The sequence below is a fragment of the Protopterus annectens genome, chromosome 6.part1 (genome assembly GCF_019279795.1).
Source record: "Protopterus annectens isolate FY-2018-M chromosome 6.part1, PAN1.0, whole genome shotgun sequence".
Classification (NCBI taxonomy): domain Eukaryota; kingdom Metazoa; phylum Chordata; order Ceratodontiformes; family Protopteridae; genus Protopterus; species Protopterus annectens.
The window spans coordinates 434,828,239-434,845,588 of record NC_056738.1 but is presented as its reverse complement, the minus strand read 5'-3'; the positions used below and the strand labels follow the sequence as shown (position 1 = coordinate 434,845,588).

General features: G+C 37.1%; 1 protein-coding gene across 2 annotated transcripts in view; it reads right to left on the bottom strand.

The window, feature by feature from the left end:
• The window catches only part of PTPRN (protein tyrosine phosphatase receptor type N), a 2,492,130-nt gene that overhangs the window by 178,081 nt on the left and 2,296,699 nt on the right, over nt 1-17,350 (bottom strand). For both annotated transcript variants that reach the window (XM_044075862.1, XM_044075864.1), the window contains one exon: nt 1,479-1,685. In XM_044075862.1, coding sequence (XP_043931797.1) covers nt 1,479-1,685 — 207 coding nt within the window. The remainder of the gene's footprint in view (nt 1-1,478; nt 1,686-17,350) is intronic.

Here is a 17,350-nt window from a genome sequence, read left to right as displayed (position 1 = left end):
TAGGGCTGGCTTTAAAGGGATAACATCATTGAGACCACGTGGCCTATGGGCTATAAGTTCAATAATCCATTTGGATTCTTGATAGTCAGTTTCATTAACCAGGTCTCCCCCTCTAATTCCTTTCTGTATACACTGAATAACCATGAATCTAAAGCCATGGCCCTCGTACTTAGAAACATACTGATATAAAGCATTATGTTCATTCTTTATTCTAATGGAAGATGAATGATTTAATATCCTGCTCTTCAGCAAGCAGGTCATCTTCCCTACATAAAAACATTCGCATGATTGACAAACAGCCAAATATATCACATTCATGAGGTACCATCTTTTGGGTTCAGAACTAATAAGAACCTTAAGGACCTGTTATGTCATGAAGGAAAGAAGGAGCATCAGGTCATATCCAGACACAGAGGAGCCAGAACCTGTAGGACTTGTAAGGCATGTCCATATATCAATCAAGATACAATGTTTGTACATCTGGTTACGGGGAAGGTTTACAAGTTTAATGTTTATGCAAACTGTAAGACCATGAATGTGATATATTTGGCTATTTGTCAATCATGCAAATGTTTTTATGTAGGAAAGACTAAATGCATGCTGAAGAATAGGATATTAAATCATTTATCTACATTAGAATAAAGAATGAACATAATGCTTGATATCAGCATGTTTCTAAGCATGAGGGCCATGGCTTTAGATTCATGGTTATTCAGTGTATACAGAAAGGAATTAGAGGGGGAGACCTGGTTAATGAAACTATCAAGAATCCAAATGGATTATTAAACTTATAGCCCATAGGCCACCAGGTCTCGATGATGTTATCCCTTTAAATCCAGAATGAAATGTTGGATTTTACATTTAGTGGTGGTTGCTGCCTTCATTCTTCATTGATAGTCACATTGGTTTTTGAGCAGTATAACCTCTGGTGAGGTCACTTCTGCTTGCTTCTTGATTGATAAATGTTTGTTAATTAAAAAATGAATTCCAAACATACCAACTCTTGTCTGTAAAGTAAATGTTCCATCTTAGTATCATTGTGTAATAGATGGCCTTTAAGCAACACAGGTAACATGTCCTGAAATTTTGGTTAAAAGTGCTCAGAACTGGGTCTAATTTTGCAGCCAATGACAAACTGGCCAGATTATGGGATTGGCCAAAATAGGCAGAGAAAGGCAAAACATCTGCAACTGGTTTTCTGTGGGGTAAAGCCCCCACAATCCTAATTTGGGAAGACTACATTTATGTGTTCTTCCACTAAATACAATCAACTCCAACATCACTCCAGCTCAGGAGAAACCTGTTTAAGAATTCTGCTTAGGCTGATATAGTAATTTAGCTGATTTCCTAACAGACCACTAACTTCTCTCATATGAAGTTAATGAAGTTGATTACAAAAGCTAATGTTTTTCATTTGCTTAAACACCCAGTAAAAGTGGTAACAGATAATGCCCTTTAGTATCAATCACACTGCTTACCAAGATCATGTGGCCTGTTGAAATATCCATATTGGATTGAACTGGTTCCTCACACCAAGATGGGGTGCTGCTATGCGAACTTGGGCTAGCCTGAGGTGCATCACTGAACTGAGATGACACACTGCTGACACGAGAATTTTCTGCAGCAACTGGTGCATCTGTTCTGCTAAATGGTGACTTTACTGCCATATGTTGACGACATAGTTCCTATCAGGAAGAAAGATAAGTAAATTAGAAAATACAGAACATTATGAAATTATTAGATACTGCATGTTGAGAAAGATAATGGCACACAAGTCACATCAGATCACCAGAAACCATAAAATATTACACAGAAAACATTACAGAAAAACAAGGTTGCAGAAAGTTTAAGTGATGCAATGGATTATGCATCTGTTGAAAATATTAGATCCGAAAGCTACTTTTTTTATTCACTAGATAAGTACACTTGTGATGAAAGGAGGTACTGCCAGCAGAGCTAGCTGGAATTTTCTAAATAATTATATGTCATTTATGAATATCAAACTGATTTATACAAGATGCTTGTGTTACAAATGTATTAGAACTGTACGTCATGTGTATATCAAACTGATTTGTACAGATGTTTGTGTTGAAAAGGTATTTGTAAAGTGCTTGTATCTGAAATGTATCCATGGTGTGCCCTATTGGAGACAACAGAAATGGACATGCACTATTGCAACTGTTTAAATGTATATGCTTTAAAAGAGGAAAGCGGAAATCAGGAGGCTAACCTCAGTCCAGCAAATTTTAAATATATCTAAAATTAAATTACTTTATAGGCTAGGCCATAAAGATGCTATCTCACATGTTTCAAAGGAGCCAGAGACACAAAGGCTGTGATAAGAAGTTTTCTGTATTGTCTTTGGGGTGAACTAATTACTACTATGGAAGTATGGAGATATGCAATTGTTTTATGACTTCCAGCACCTACCACAGATCTGAGCTAAAGCCCTTATGTGTGCATTTTTACAGGTAGGTGCTAAGTACTGCTAGCTTCCAGCAGTGAAGGGCTTGCATTGGAACTAGAAGTCATATGGCCAGAAGTGATGTCATTCTACAAGCTATCTCAGAAGTAATATTTTAGATATTATCCTGAGAAGTCTCTTAGTGAGACAGAGCATTCTGTATACTGTCTTGGGCCTGACAACAAGAAGGACCATTCACCACATCATCTGCCTCACTCTGTTAAGTAAGTTATTAAGGAATAGAATTCTCTTAGATTTAGTCAGGCATAAAGTGAAGTTTAGTTTAGCTATTGTTCTTTCTTTATTTGTCTGAGCCTGTACTTCAATGTTATTTTAAATATTTCCTTTTCTTGTTCTTTTATTATTTAAGTATACTTAAACCTTTCATTGTGGCTGATCTTTGTAGAGATATTTAAGTTTTGAGAGTACTTCCATATTTATTTGGTGACATTGTGTGGGCCGCTCCTAATAACCTTGCTCTTGGTCAAACTACCATTTGTATTAATATTAATTTCACTCAGTATATTGGGTACCTTCATAAGGGTCTTAAAGTAGCTGGTGAGGGGTTCTGGTGGCAGTGATAACTACCTTACAGTCTGAGCAAAGGGGGCATAGCTAGTAAACCTGTGCCAGCCTTTCCCAGGTGTGTCTGTGTATGTGAGTGTGTGTGCAAATCAAATCTCAGAGTGTGTATTTTAGCTACTTGGGCAGGGACATGAAGCACTGGTTGGACAGAGAGAGTGCTGCAGGACTTGGCTTGGAACCCTGGCTAAGGACTCAGCTCTGTAGCTGTGCTACTGGGAAGTCTTATAGGGTATCTGGAGAAAGAGAGAGTAACCAGCAGCCCCAGACTGACTGTGTTCTCTGTGTGCTCGTAAGGGAAACTGTGTTTGATGCAGAGAGCTGCATCTGGAGATAGTGTGTGTGCACCTGTTATCCTCCCATTGAACATTCCTCACTGGTGCCAGTGGTGAGGAGTGAAGCTCCTTGAAGAGGTGGAGGGTTGTCACAATCCCTATTGCCAAATGCCATTTTAGAAATATTAAACAAATGACAAATAGAAAAATAAACTATGTTTTTATACACAAAAATATTCTGATAATAAAACAGTCACATTTGCATCCACAAAATATGATGCTTCCATATTAAAAGTATGCTTTTCAGAGTAGTGGTAATAGACAGGATTTGCAGTCACTAAAACATAGTATAAATAGCTATCACCCATAATTCTACTGTTTTTATATTGAACAGTTTTCATTAAAAACAAGAATCCTAGGAAATGCTAAGTAAATGCAGTCATAGTATGCTAGGTATCTTCTCAGTCTTCAGTTCAGAGGTTTATTGCCTGACAGAGCACAGAAAAACAATGCTTATCTCTCTCTGTAAGAAATCTAACAACCCTAAACAAAAAAAAAAAAAAAAGACCCCAAATCAAAAAATCAAAAAAAAATTTATTTTATTCTTTTACAAATTTGGAAGTTTGAAAGAAGATTTTTTTTTGGCATGCATTTTCTGTAGAATACATCTGAAACTCAAATGTCTGCCATTATTTAATGACTTCAATCCTCAGTATGTTGTCAGACGACTATACATTTTATGGAAACAGACCAAAATATGACGTAAAAATCTGGACATTCTGTGAAAAAATGGATCTCTTCTTACTCTGAGTACAGCAATGTTGAAATTAGTAAAACTGGCACTGTGTCACAGCTGTTATTTGTCATGCTGGTCCCAGTGTCCAGAAACATGTTTCCTTCCAAAGCAGCTTCTGCATATTATTTCACTATGTCAAAACAGTGAACAATAAACAGGAGTATACCATAGTAGTTTATGACATGCATATGAAGATGTGGGTACAAAATTCAAGAATCCATATGTAGGTACCCACACAGCACTGTGTGTGTGTGTGTGTGTGTGTTTACTTATGAGCCATCACAGCAATCTTTTTCGGCTCATCGTTTACTGAAAATTAAATACCAAAACTGTGAGCTGAAAAACAAATGTTTTTGCAGGGGGCAAGCAACCTCGCACCTCCTATATGGGGGCTCTTCCACCACCACACACACTCCTGTAAACTATATAAACCAACATCATGGTTGCATAACAGTAGCAGAAAGGGAAAAAGTCCTGAAAAAAATGCTCCTCCAGCTTGCACAATACTGTGAAACACCACAACTGTGAAATGCACTGACATTAACTTTTAGATCTAAATCTGCTCGATCACCATTGCAGTTATCACTTGTAACTACAATGTGTGTACCTGTGTGTATGTGAGTGTGCAGTCACTGTAAAGTGATCCACTTCTTTTCTACTCATAATGTGTACAATTTACTGCTTATTTCTGCCTCTGACAATGAATTTAAACAAACTCATCTGCATAGTGTGAAGCTAAACTTTAGATATGGACAGTCTGCCATGATATGCAGCAAACAGCACTACATTGAATTTCAATGTTGATTTGCTAGCTGTCTGTCAAAGTTACAGAATTCAGTCCAGGGTGAGGGAGGTGGGAACGTCTAGATTTAACAATAACAAAACTACTGATAACAAAAAATTAACTTCATTAGTGATGGTAAGAGATTTGTTTTCACTGGGCTTTCATAAATTAGAGAAAGCCCAAAATGATAACCCATTAATAAAACTACAGAAGTAGACGGATTAGAAAATGTATTCTGTTTTTATGACTTGAGATCCCAAGAACTGCATTGAGTGTCAATATGATTATTTACTATTAATGGACTTTTTTTGCATATTTTAATATATGCATAAAATTTCATGATAAATGATTAATATAGATATGCATGCCATCAGATTAAAAGGCACAGTAAAAAGCAATTAAAGAAAAATCACAACAGCTTTTAAGTCATTAAAATAATGCAAAACTTCTACGAGGGGCTTATAGTTCTACCAGTGGGAAAGCAGTTCACTAGTCCAATTTCTGAAAAGGGCTGTCTCTTTTCTTCAAAAACAGAAATTAGTTCCCTTACTCATACACTCTGAAATATTACAGATACTTCTTGATTTTCTCTGCATAACACAAAAATCTGTCAAGGTGGAGCAGTGTCACAAAACTGACAGTGGACTGGGAAAGGCAAAGAAAAACATGCCCTGATTCTACGTGTGCACTCAGGAATGGACAACTTGGCAAAAAATAGGGCCTGAATTTACCTCACACTAAACACTACATAACAGATCAAACATAAGGGCATGTTTGAATGTATGCCCTTTAACAAAAAGGTCATGTCTAATGATTACACTTAATAAACAGTGGGACAATGTATGGACACATTTCTCCTACAACAGAAGAGTTATCGCTGGCCTTATGTAATAGAGATCAAAGATGTTAAGCAAAATTTGACAGGATATATTTTGAATATTTGTTATATATTTTTTTTTTTGTCAGTCAGGGGTATGTGGTATTACTTACCAAGGGATTCAGAAAGAATCACACCAGAGGTGTGCTAAAAGCTATGTCAAAAGGGGGATGTTTCCACAATCGCAGAAAATATGATTCAGAGTCATGTTAGGTTAAGAGCATTACACATGGTGGCAGGGCAGGAAGATTCAGGAATCAGTACATCATTAGTTGAATGACTTTGACTATCATGTATATGGTGGTAAGATTGCCTTCAGTAAAAATCAGGTTCTGTTAAGGTTCCAGTTACAGTTCTTCCTTGCTGATCAATTCTGCTAGAGAGAGACAAAGAAGGAGTCATAACTATGAGACACACCCTGATGGTAAAGACTAGGAGCAAGTAACACACACAGGGGAAAATACATATTCCCTGGAACCTCATGTAAGAGACAACTACTGCTGTATACTTGGTGAACACCTTGGGGTGGTGGGAGTACATGAAACCAATAGTGATAGCTTAACCTTGAAGCACTGAAACCTCCCTGAAGCTTTGGTAATTTTTCATGTGCAGATATTTGGCCTGGAGGTCCAATGGGAACATCCAAACCCCTTCCTGGACATAAAGAAGGCTGGCCTGTACCATCACTCTCCTGAATTTGGTTTTGTAGGCATATTTATTGAAGTTGCTATGGGAAACTGATGTCCTTGTTTTAACTGGCAACCAAAAATAATCTTGAATAAATCCTCTCTGGTTTGGTAGGAACTCTTGGATGGATCTTTTGAAGATAAGGCTTTTGTTCTCTACCCTTGCCTGTTCCTTTTAATGGGGTAGGCTGTCTGGTAGTAGTGGGGAGGTCAGCTTGGTTAACTGGGAAAAGGGAACTGTGAAGCTTCAGAAAACTATCTCCTTTCACTCATCTGTCCTGAGTGATGACCACCCACACTGCCTCTAGAGTGGATGTGCATCAGTCAGGTAAACTCACAGGAATTCGACTGCTGTCTTCCCTGCAAAGGGCCATGGAAACCATGATACTATGGAAAATATCTGCCGCCTTCACTGAAGGGGCCCCCATAACCACCATGGGAACCTCTGCCTTGAAACTGATCAAACGGCGGTCACTGGAATATTGAGATTTTTTTAAAACAGTAAGTTCTTTGGACATTTTTGATTCATGAAAAGTAATCTCTGAGAGGCAGTGAACTAGCAGACAACGTTTTGCTCTCCTGTTTGCTTTTAATCAGTTTATCTTTCACCTTTGGTCCAAAGGTAGGGGTCACATTGAAACGGGGATTAATGAAGGATACCTTAAAGCTCTCCACAAAGTCACAAAATCAAAAATTTTTAAGGTGATGAAACATTACTTCTAGCTAGAAACCAAAAACCCTTCTGAAAAGTGATAGTATACAGGAGGTGGCAGATGGATATAAAAATGACATTCCTTTAAAAGAAAGCTGTTATAGTTAAGAAACTATCACTTGAAACAAGGTACCATTAACATTTCATATTATGAGGATGACTGAAGTAATGACAGAAATAATCTGCATTATAATATAATAAGCATCTATTTGAGACTTCTCAGTACATAGAGTATCAGATCACTTTATATATATATATATATATATATATATATATATATATATATATATATATATATATATATATATATATATATATATTTATTTCTGAAGAGGACAAGGGCAGAAGCACAAATTTCTTAATGCTGCACATACACATGCACAAGTATATATAATTAATATAATTTATATGTATGGGTTCCCTTCACATGGTAGACATTTCAGAATGTCGACATTCATATGGCGAGACCATATGATCGACATATGAAATGTCGACCATGTGGAACCGGCATGCCCGTGTAGTGCGGAATGGAAAGATTTCCATCTTCCGCACTGTAGTGCGATCTCGGGGTTGGTATATTTAAGTCCCTAGGGTGTATGGAGGGTAGACCCCCCCACAGGGGGTGCAGGGGGGCATAGCCCCCCTGCTAACAGTGTGAAGGTAAGTTTTTTTGTGTTTTTTATTTTTTATTCTATGGTCGACATTTCGAATGTTGATCATATAGTCTCGGCCATATGAATGTCAGCATTCTAAAATGTCGACCATATGAAGTAGATCTCTCTCTCTCTCTCTCTCTCTATATATATATATATATATATATATATATTTTTTTTTTTTGTGCATGTGTATGTTTAGTAAAGGATATTCCATTTTTAACTCAACTGTGGACTACCTATTTTATTTTATAGTACATACTTTACAGTTCGATTTTTATTATTGAACTAGGTACATGACATAATTCAGGGAGTGAACTTCACACCCTCCATACTACGGAAGTTACTTCTTCGTTTGTTTTTGACCCAGTATAGGTTGCATACTGGATCTCCTCAGACTTTGAGGGATACCATGGATTTTTCTTTTTGCATGTTTTATATACTTTAACATGCCTGCATCTTTGGTTAGTGAAAATCCTAGAGTCCTGAATGGATGATTACATCATCTAGGTATGTAGCAGTGCCAGTGTATCAGGAGTGAGGCTTTAATGTTTAGTCCATTAGTCTCTGAAAGGTGGCTGGAGCTCCATGTAAACCAGATGTTACAACTAAGCACTGATAGACCTTCAGGAGTTACATGGGCTATTTTTAATTAAGCAGAGAAAGATAGCCATATCTGTCTGCTCTCAAATCATCTGCTATGAGCACGGGGTAGCTATCAAACTTTGAAATTATGTTGTTCTTATTTCGGCTTTTCCCAGTTAGGGGCCGCCACAGCAGAACTCCAGTCCACTAATGATTGGCAGTAGATTTTTATGGTGCCGAGGTGCCAGAGCAACGCCCAACCTTCATCGAAGGCACGCCCATTCACACATGTCTTTTGAATGCCACTCGACCATGGGGAGGACATGTAGACTCCACACAGAAGGTGCTCCACCTGAGATGTAGCAGTGCCAGTGTATCAGGAGTGAGGCTTTAATGTTTAGTCCATTAGTCTCTGAAAGGTGGCTGGGGTGCCATGTAAACCAGATGTTACAACTAAGCCATGATAGACCTTCAGGAGTTACATGGGCTATTTTTAATTAAGCAGAGAAAGAAAGCCATATCTGTCCGCTCTCTATCAAATCATCTGCTATGAGCATGGGATAGCTATCAAACTTTGAAATTATATTGTTCTTATTTTGGCTTTTCCCGGTTAGGGGTTGCCACAGTGGAACTCTGGTCCACTAATGATTGGCAGTAGATTTTTACAGTGCCGAGGTGCCAGCCCGATGCCCAACCTTCATCGAAGGCACTTCCACTCACGCATGTCTTTTGAACGCCACTCGACTGCGGGGAAGACATGCAGACTCCACACAGAAGGCGCTCCATCTGAGATGTAGCAGTGCCAGTGTATCAGGAATGAGGCTTTTATGTTTAGTCCATTAGTGTCTGAAAGGTGGCTGGGGCTCCATGTAAACCAGATGTTACAACTAAGCACTGATAGACCTTCAGGAGTTACATGGGCTATGTTTAATTAAGCAGAGAAAGAAAGCCATATCTGTCCGCTCTCTATCAAATCATCTGCTATGAGCATGGGATAGCTATCAAACTTTGAAATGATATTCTTTAAATTCATTAAAGAGTCCAATACTTCCATCAGGTTTAGGAATTACCACTACTGGGATACTTCATTCACTTTGAGAATCTTTCGTCATCTTTTGAACTTCCTACCTCTTTCTGTTTTTGTGACTCTAGTGCTCTGTAAGGTCTCAGTCTAATCATCATTCCAAGTGTAGTCTCTATGGTATATTCTACCAGTTTACTTTTCCCAGGCATATCCGAGAGTACTCCTTTATTTCTTAATAACATTTCTCTTATTTCCTGTGCTTGTATACTACACAAGGATTCCTCTAGCTGGACTCCAGACAGAGATCATCTGATCTCATCTGGATAAATTTCAGCTTGTGAATTCACCACAGAACCTTCTATTTCCTTCCATGACTTTAATATGTTAATATAATAGATTTGTTCTATCCTTCTCTCTTCTGGTAGTCTAACCTTACATTTTACTGCATTTATTCTTTCAGTCATCTCAAACGTTCCTTGCCAAATATTTGTTCTCCATGGACAACACTAATACTAATACCTGATCTCCTATGTAGAAGTTATAACTACACCATGTAAAAGTTTTGGGAACCAATTGAAATGTTAGGAGCCTCCAGAGTGAGTCCTGAAATGTAGAGACTGAATGGCTGAAAAATAGAGTTACATATACTAAATCAAGATTGCCATTTATCAAAATATTCCCTTTTCTCCAAGGTATGGTGACCTCTGAGTTGGTATATATAAGTATGTGGGGTATGAGGGTGCTTGCTCCCACATGGGGGGTGTAGATGGCTTCCACTGATGCAAAAAAAAAAAAAGAAGTTTAAAGAAGAGCAATCTTCTTTTCCTGGGTTTTTCGTCTTTATTTTCAGCTTGTCAGCACTCGGCATTTCTACTGACAACATCTCATTATGGAGACAAAAGCTTTCCTTAAATTGTCAATGTCTACATGAGAGGATATTCTTTTGTACCATGTTTAATCCATGTTTACCTCCACTTTTTGCTTACATATCAGAAAGCCTTGACAAGAATATAATTCTGTCAGAGTCTAGCGGGACCTGAACTACTCTTCCTTCTGAGAACACAGAACAGTTCACTTGCTTGGTTGTAATACAATGACATAATACTGAATTGATTGTTCTAGCTGCACTTTTATCACAATCCATAGGAACAGAATAATTTATAGCATGCATATCAGTTTTCATGTTTTTACTGCTAGCATTCCACTTAGTTCCACTGGAACCCTCTCTCCAGACTGTAAACAAGTTAACCAATTACATACTGATTTTTGGGTCTCACATCTTTGAACTCTTCACATGGGACTCACTCCTTCAGCTTCAGAGCCTCTGATTCTAAATCTGATGTCTAAAGGCCTTCAAAGAAATACTCAAATTCATCACCAAAACAATAACTATTGATCTCTAAAGACACTTCTTGATTTCCAAAGTCTTCCCTGAAATATGTATGAGCCTCACAAAACTGTTGTTCTGTGTTACAGTCAATTTAGCATTTGAACTTTCCTGAAGATGACAATCTTTTTTGTCATAGGAGTATGAAGAAAACCAACCAGCTGTGATAGAATTAGCTTTTTATTACTTCCAGTTTATCAACCTTTAAAGTTTTGGATACATGTGAACTTAAAGAAAACTCAAGAACGGCTACATAATTTTATGGACACACTAAACATGTTGAATGGGAAACCAGGTACCACTTTCCTGTCACTGACACTGCCAGGATTCTCTTTTGTGACATACTATTTCTCAGCTCTTTCAAAAGTTTTTCTGCAACACTGTTGGAGATGCTTTCATTGTGCCTTCTCTGTTAGGTTTGTAGGCACTTTACATTTAGCAGACATCTCTTCAGCTCTTTGACCTGCATAAAGAATTACCCCTCCTTCCATCAGTTTGTGTAGTGCCCTTTCTTTAACAAAATTCACCCGCAGAAGTTAACCATTCCACAGATTTTTCAGATAAATCCATATAGATCTGTACACTCCTCTTCGATTCCCTGTTGCATCAGATTCACTGTTATTGGCAGCTGATATTCAGTAATAAAGTGTTACTTATTGCAATCAGCTTTAACTTTGTTTATCTCTATGGACTTCAGTATACAGGCATTCATACAGAGCAGCTTGCATTCAGGCAATTACTTCTCCACTAATTTAGCTATACCTTCATTCCACTGCTTCTCTAGAGGAAGCTTGCATTCTATAGTTCCAGCACTGTTAAGACTTTAGCACTGAAAAAGCAGATTTTTAACAATGAAAAAGTGAATACTATCCCATTCATGCAAATAACTTTTCAACTCATAAATTGTTTGCTGCATCTGTCTGCCTTTCCCGTTACTTGAAATTCATCTTCATATTGTTTCTCACTGCATGGCCTATTGGGGTATAAAAGACTGTCCTGCTAGGATTCCTCCACCTCAGAAATATGGGTAGCACTAAAATCACTTGCTCCAAAGACCTCATGCTTCATTGCAACATAAACAAAACCTCTTAGAAAATTAGGTAACTTACCCCCCCCCCCCCCCCCACAAAAAAATAAAAAATCCTTTGCCATGGTGCAAGCTCCCTTTACATATCAAAAAATGGAGCACAATAATATTCTTCAAGTTCTGCCTTGACAATTGAATCATTACCCATAAATGTACTCTCACAGTAAGCAATATGGCTCCCATCAAGCATAGTGGCAAATGTACTCATTAATCTTGCTGTGTTGCATAATTAGGGTCTATATCGTTGCCCAGAGTGTCTGCCAAGAAAGAACCAATGAAATTATGAACCTGTGAATAAAAGCTGTCTTCCTTTGTCTTCCTACTCACGCTCCAGCTTAAAACCTATTTGAAAATATCCAAACAAAGCTGCAAACTGCTATCTCAGACTGGAAGTACCAAAACCCAAAAATGCAAAAGCAACCAGCAAGTCAGCAGCCACAGAAATGCTAAAGACTGTTACTGTATCAATTTCCAAGTCAAAGTTGAGCACTTTCATTTGTTTACAAAGACATCATCAGAACAATGCCTTACTACTCGCATTTTACCTTATACACAAATGAATGAAGACACACACCCTCAAAATCCAATCCAGTAAGTTAAAATCGTCACATCTCTTCTGGTTTATAAAAGAACCAATTACCCTTAAAATAAAACCATAATTATAACAAAAGTGAATGATCAATACTGAGTGAAGCTCACTCTAAACATCTTGCTCACAGTGAGCTTTCATGCTTGAAAATTTGCCTCTGACTTTAGCTTAGCATCTTCAGTACCTTGCAAGACATCTTCAATTTTTTTTATTCTTTCTACCTTCTCTTCAAATGCATACTTTGACTTCTCCAGTTCATGAACACTCTCAACAGTATCATTCTTTGAGCTCATAAGGATGTCTATCTCTGTTCAAAGCTGTTTATTAAACCTCTACAGCTTTGCAGTCTGATCTCTGCACTCCTGCAGAGCATGCGTGAGGACTGTGGCCTTTGTTTCCTCCTGCTTGCCATTGTCCTTTTCCATGATATCTACAGAACCTACTGTTGAATCTACCTTTGTTTTCATTTCTTATATATGAATCTGGAAAGCTGATGTCTTTTTCTCCAGGGTCCTGGAATCTGCTCTCTTTTCCATAGGGTTGAACCTTGTCACTAAATGTCTCAGCACTTGCAGACTTTGAAGAATACCAGTTATAACTAGGCATTCCCTGTGTAATTAATGGCGTACAAATTATTTTCTTGGCACAACACTTTGACCATCTTCAAAGGTATTAAATTTCTTCAAACACACAAATGAAGCAAAAAGGTGTAAGCCAATAAAGAAGGTAAATATTTCTACAGAAATTTACGTTTTCAACACTACTAGCTGACCTATTAAAGAATTTCAAAATATGAATTTTACAGTATGTGCTGAATCTTTAATTAGATATATAAGATGCAAGTCACAGAAAAATGGTCAATTACTTTGGATGGCATAACAGTACAGGAGCTCGGCAAACAAATTTGAAATGTCATGCCATAATGCTGCCAAAGAACTGCTTACTATTCACAGCTCTTCACTAACCACCAATTGGGCTTGTTCAATGTATTTATTATATCCATCAGCAGCCATAACAATGTTTCATTTTGCAGTTGGCATCTTGGCACCATATTCAACCATGGTTACCTCTTTCTTTGCAGTTATGTTATGTGAATTTTCTGGTTGTGATTTCGCATTAGCTGTACATTAGACTTCATCTTCAGCATCAGCATCTTCTGCAGCATTTTTCAGAATGCAGTTTTCTGTTCTTAACAGTTCCAATGCAGTTTTTCATTTAGAAAATAGTTTGCTTTTGTTTCTTCAAGATTCTGTTTACTGGTCAAAGTTGTCAACCATGTTGCATTCATGCTGGTTCTATATCCACAAAAAAAAAAAAAAAAAAAAAAAAAATCAGAAACCGAGAAGTACATGTTAAGGACAGAGGGAAGCACAAAACTAACCACCTGGATACCACTGGAAGAAAACATGGAACTCCTCACAGGGATACAGAACTTCATATACGGACCTTTGGGAAGTGCAAAGTTCTCTGCATGATTATGACTGTATGCATGAATACCATCTGAGGCACAAAACTCATATCATCAGGACCATCAGAGCAGGAAGTATGAAACCCTTCACATAAATATCAAGTAACATAAACACAAAAAAACTGCATTCATTATTTTACTGGCTCCCACAGGAGTACAGCTATAAAGAAAAAAAAAACTCAGTCTAAAAATAATTATAGCTTCTCAAACAAAAACTATTGGAAACAAATGGTTCTCTAAATCAACAACAAAGGGAGCAAATATACAGACCAAAATTAATAAAACTATGTAATTCACAAAATAAAATGATTCAAAAATGTAATGTTTCCTACATGAACTAATTAGGAATTAGCACATTTCTTGAATAAACATCTGACAGTAGGTCCTAGTAATAACCCTTCCTCTTCCAGTGTAGCTCATGGTCTGTGTAATATCTGCACGAGTGTGTCTTCTGCAATTGTCATCTGCACTTCATACATTCACTGCACAGCCAAAAAAAGTTAAAATGCTCAAATCTTGCAAGCCATATTCAACAATCACAACCTACTGCAGTTCATAAAATTGTTTACAAAAATCTCATATTGCTTTATGAACACTAATTTCAGTTCTTTAATTACCTGTCTACAAATTCCCACACCCAGCTGAAGATACCACACAGTCATTTCATACTGCCCATACTGGAACAAAGTACCTCTAAGTATCCAGAATTAACTCTTCCAGTCTGAAGAAACTTGCTTTAACTTGCCGTCTAAAGATGCAAATCTATACATGTGCCATGACCTGAAATCATTGCCTCATAATTATTATTTCATTCTTGTACCAAAGTAACTGATTACAAATCAAACTGCATAATTTTAAATTTTGCTTCCTGCTAATGTGATCTTAATTCAGTCTGATGCTAAATTGCTTCTTCACTTTTCTTTTCATAAACTAATCCAGCTTCAGATGATTTGAAGCTAACCAGATTCTTCAAATTTGCCAATTTTTTTTTTCACTTAGCCACTCTCAGCTTCCAGCTCTACTAAATCATTTCTCTCGTCTACTTATTCCGCAGACTCATCTAACATGCTACTTCTTCAGCAATGTTATTATTTAAGCTCTCATCCACTCAATCCTAAACAACCCAGGCTGACCTACTACTCTAAGCACATACATACACTCCCCTGGAATATGCCACAAAATATGTGTGAGTCCTCTACGTATACGTTTATTCCACTAACTTCCAATCTTACATTGCTTCATTTCACACACCATGTAACTGCTACTGTAGTATTACAATCAATCCACTATACTATTGTGTAATCCCCTTCCTTTCTTTTCTTTTATGACTCATAACTCATCTGTTTATTTTTTCTTACAGTTATGTCTAAGCCCCAGTTCTAAACTTTCCACAAACCAGTTCATTTTGCCAGAGTATACCTCACTAGGTCATAAATCCCATTCTTTCACCAGTACTTTCACTACTCTTTCACTGCACCCCACTTTGTAACTATGTCTCATCTTTTTCACCATATCTACTGCAACCCTTGACTCATCAGCTTAATCCTGAAATAAACCTTTCTTTCCTTATTCGCCTTTACTCTCCCTCTGAGAGTATATACTGCCTTTCTCAGCTTCTCTCTGTATCTTGTGTCTAAGTTCCATATCAAGACTCCAGTTATTGTTTGTATACACTGTATATTATGCTTGCTATAATCACTATGCATTTGAACTTTTCCTGCCATGTGTATGTTAACTTTTTTCCAATCGTTTATCATAGGAATGAGGCATTTTTAACAATTTTACATATTCTCACTAGATACTTGTATTGCATTTTATAACACACACTGCTGCTGCATACAATATTCGGCATATATTATATTGTATTTGCACCTTACTTTATTTCCATAGTAATTTCACTGTACATATTTAGAGTACCATCATTATACTGCAATTGTAATGGAGGTTTTCTCTCTAGGCCTCTACTGAAAATGGATTCTAGCCAGTCTGATGTTCTTACTTAATGAGACAAATAAAAGATTGTTCACAATATTAATTCCATGGAGCATGCACTGGATTCAACTTTAATCCACAATGAGTAGTACCCTTTTTATTTTGGCAAAGTTTTTATTAACTGGTCTACTAAGAGAGAGTGTTTGTGTGTGTGTGTTTAAGATGTACTGCAAAATCATATTGATAAGACTAACTAAAACATACAAAGTAAGGTTTTGACACTATGGTGAACATACACATACATGTCATCAACTATACAACTGGACAACTGAAAACATTAAATGCTCTAGATTATTGCAGCTGTGGTCCCCTGGACAACAACTTTAATTAAATGTGCTGGCATATATTAATCATGATCAGGCTATATTTTTCTTTAATCACTCCTTGGTCAATTTGTGTAAGCCTTAGGTTTCAAAGGATTCATGTGAGGTTTAAGGCATTTTAGTCTGACAACCATTAACAACTTTCCAGTACCCACAAACAGACTGTACCCCTTTTCTCAAGGAAGGCTAGGCCAGTTGTTCCCAGTGTAAATCTTTGAGTGTCCAAACCAAACAACCAGGTTCTGTTTGAAAGATGACAATGTGTCACACTGCTTAACCTGCAGAAGAAGAAGAAGAAGAAGATGGGCAAAGCACTGTATTATGACTCTACCTTTTTCTTTTACATTCTATTTATCTGGTGGTGAATATTTGGATTCTTGGTTCTGAAGTTTGTAGAGTTATTAGACTTGCTTTGATATGGGTGATCAAGTACAAAAAGGGTCTCTAATGGTGTGGTTGTCTAGATCTTCTACCTTCTTTTGGTAGTTCATGTTTTTTAAGTCAGTAATAGTCTCAGCTTTGGTCATACTGCACCTCCTTCAAGCCTCTTTAAATATGAAACAAGTACACTGACCCTCTCATGTACTTATTTGAAACAATCACTGTTTAGTATACAATTCTTTTTTATTTACTGTAAAAAACACATATTTGCTATATTAAACAGTTAATGATTCAAACATTTTCACAAGTATTTTGGCATTCTCAAAAAAAGAGTTATATACCTCTCCCAAAAAGTTGGCCTAATTATTTGAAAAACTATGCTCTAATCATTTACTTGCTGAAAACATTAACTGGTCTATATTACTGCAGCTGTGGTTCCCCTCTGTTCCCCTTTGTGTACACAGAGACAATGCCAACACATTTACAGTTTTCTACTACAGCACCTTCTGGAAGGGATATACAACCTACCATTTCTTTTATATGTTTTCAAGAGCCATTCAGCATATCACTTCACGCACTGATAATGCTTTTTTTTTTTTTTTTTGACAGGGTTTGAGCTTACATTACTATTCTTCACTGGTAGTTAAAATATTCTACCTTGACTTCATTACATTGAAAGGACTGA